Below are 2,015 nucleotides of genomic sequence, written 5' to 3' on the forward strand. Positions count from 1 at the left end.
AGCGAGACTCCGTCTCAAAAAAAAAAAAGAAAAAAAAGAAAAATGATGCCGTTCGCTAAGTGCTGACATATTTTATTCTCTAACGTGGTTTGTTAAACAGGGTACAAAACAATATGTTGTCATTCCTGTTTAAAATGAGGGAGTCAGCAATCAAGATATATTTGTATAAGCATAGAATTTCTTTTGGAAGGGTTGACAATGGTCACCTCTGAAGAAAATTGGGAAATTAAGAGACACAGGTTAGAAGAACCACTTTTCACTGAATATTCCTTTGTTCCTTTGGAATGTTTAAGTTTGCGTTTTACTCATTCTAAAAAATTAATGAAAAACAAAATACAGGCCAGGCGCAGTGACTCACGCCTGTAATCCCAGCACTTTTGGAGGCTGAGGCAGGCAGATTACCTGAAATCAGGAGTTCAGGACCAGCCTGGCCAACATGGTGAAACCCCATGTCTACTAAAAAATACAAAAATTAGCCAGACATGGTGGCAGGTGCCTGTAATCCCAGCTACTCGGGAAGCTGAGACAGGAGAATCGCTTGAATCCGGGAGGCAGAGGCTGCAGTGAGCTGAGATTGTGCCATTGCCCTCCAGCCTGGGTGACCAGCGAAATTACATCTCAAAACAAAACAAAACAAAACAAAAAAACCTGCTCTATGGTACTTTTTTTATCAGTATACTTTGCCACCTGGGACCTAGAATTGGCTTCTCCCTTTAATCCAGTAGAAGTCCCTTCTGCAGTACCCAGGCTTTGTCCTGCTTGAGAAAGCACTATTAATGATAACATGCCACGCATAATGGCTCACATAATTCCAACACTTTGGGATGCTGAGGCAAGAGGACTGCTTGAGGCCAGGAGTTCGAGACTAGTCTGGGCAACATAGCAGGACCCCATCTCTACAGAAATTTTTAAAAAATTAGCCAGCTATGGTGGCTCTTGCCTATAGTTCCAGCTACTCAGGAGGCTGAGGTGAGAGGATCTCTTGAGTCCAGGAGTTCAAGGCCACAGTGAACTATGACTGGCTCCCTTGTACTCCAGCCTAGGCAACAGAGTGAGACCCTGTCTCTTATTTTAAAAAATGATAGAAAATTACACTTTGAGATTGTTGGAACTGAGGACCCTCTCCCTTGGCTAATGGCAGTCCATATTTTCCAAGAGAAGAAAATAATGGAAGAGGAGCTACACCATGCTCACATTCCTTGTCCTGCCTGAGGCTCAGAGTGTCCCTCAAGGGAGTTTCCTCTGTGCTGCCTGGGCTTCCAAACATCAAGGGAAATGTGAAAAAAAAGAAAGCCAATGGGAGGCCTTTTTGGAAAATTGAGACATACCTGGTGTAAGGCTGGCCTTTCTGAGGAACGTATGTGGGTCTTCTCCTTTTTTAGGTGGCCAGTAAAGCTGAGGAGAATCTGCTCATGGTGCTGGGGACAGACATGAGTGATCGGAGAGCTGCAGTCATCTTTGCAGATACACTTACTCTTCTGTTTGAAGGTGAGCCTCTTTCGCCACTCTAGAGAGACGAGACATTCTATATGACACCTGCATCCTAGCCTTTCTTCTCACCCTTCTAGTTTGATGACTTTAATTTAATCATGTAGTTTACTGTGTATTAATTGATTGGAGAATTAAATAACTTCCAGATTCAGTGCCTGATAAGCAAAGATTAGAGTCTCTCCAGTGTTTTGATCCTGCCTAACCCTCAAACCCCAAACTCCGTAACAATAAATTTAACCCTAAAATAAATTACTGGAAAGCGAGTGATGCTGATTCCAAAGATGCTGCTGTAGAAAACAGTATCAATGTAACTTGCCAAATGCCTGCTGATATACCAAGCACTGTGCATATTTAACATATTTGCTTAGCAACCCCTAGCATTGACAAGGCCTATTTTGTGTTCATTTTAGAAAGTGAGCCGGGCGCGGTGGCTCAAGCCTGTAATCCCAGCACTTTGGGAGGCCGAGACAGGCAGATCACGAGGTCAGGAGATCGAGACCATCCTGGCTAACACGGTGAAACCC

At 43.6% G+C, this 2,015-nt stretch overlaps 1 protein-coding gene across 1 annotated transcript in view; it reads left to right on the top strand.

Moving 5' to 3' along the window:
• Positions 1 to 1,511, top strand: part of LOC105526435 (conserved oligomeric Golgi complex subunit 4-like) — a 13,560-nt gene extending 12,049 nt beyond the window's left edge. The window contains exon 4 of the mRNA XM_011962452.1: positions 1,383 to 1,511. Coding sequence (XP_011817842.1) covers positions 1,383 to 1,511 — 129 coding nt within the window. The remainder of the gene's footprint in view (positions 1 to 1,382) is intronic.
• The last annotated feature ends 504 nt before the right edge of the window (positions 1,512 to 2,015 follow it).

The sequence above is a fragment of the Colobus angolensis genome, unplaced genomic scaffold, assembly GCF_000951035.1.
Source record: "Colobus angolensis palliatus isolate OR3802 unplaced genomic scaffold, Cang.pa_1.0 Scaffold116, whole genome shotgun sequence".
NCBI lineage: Eukaryota > Metazoa > Chordata > Mammalia > Primates > Cercopithecidae > Colobus > Colobus angolensis.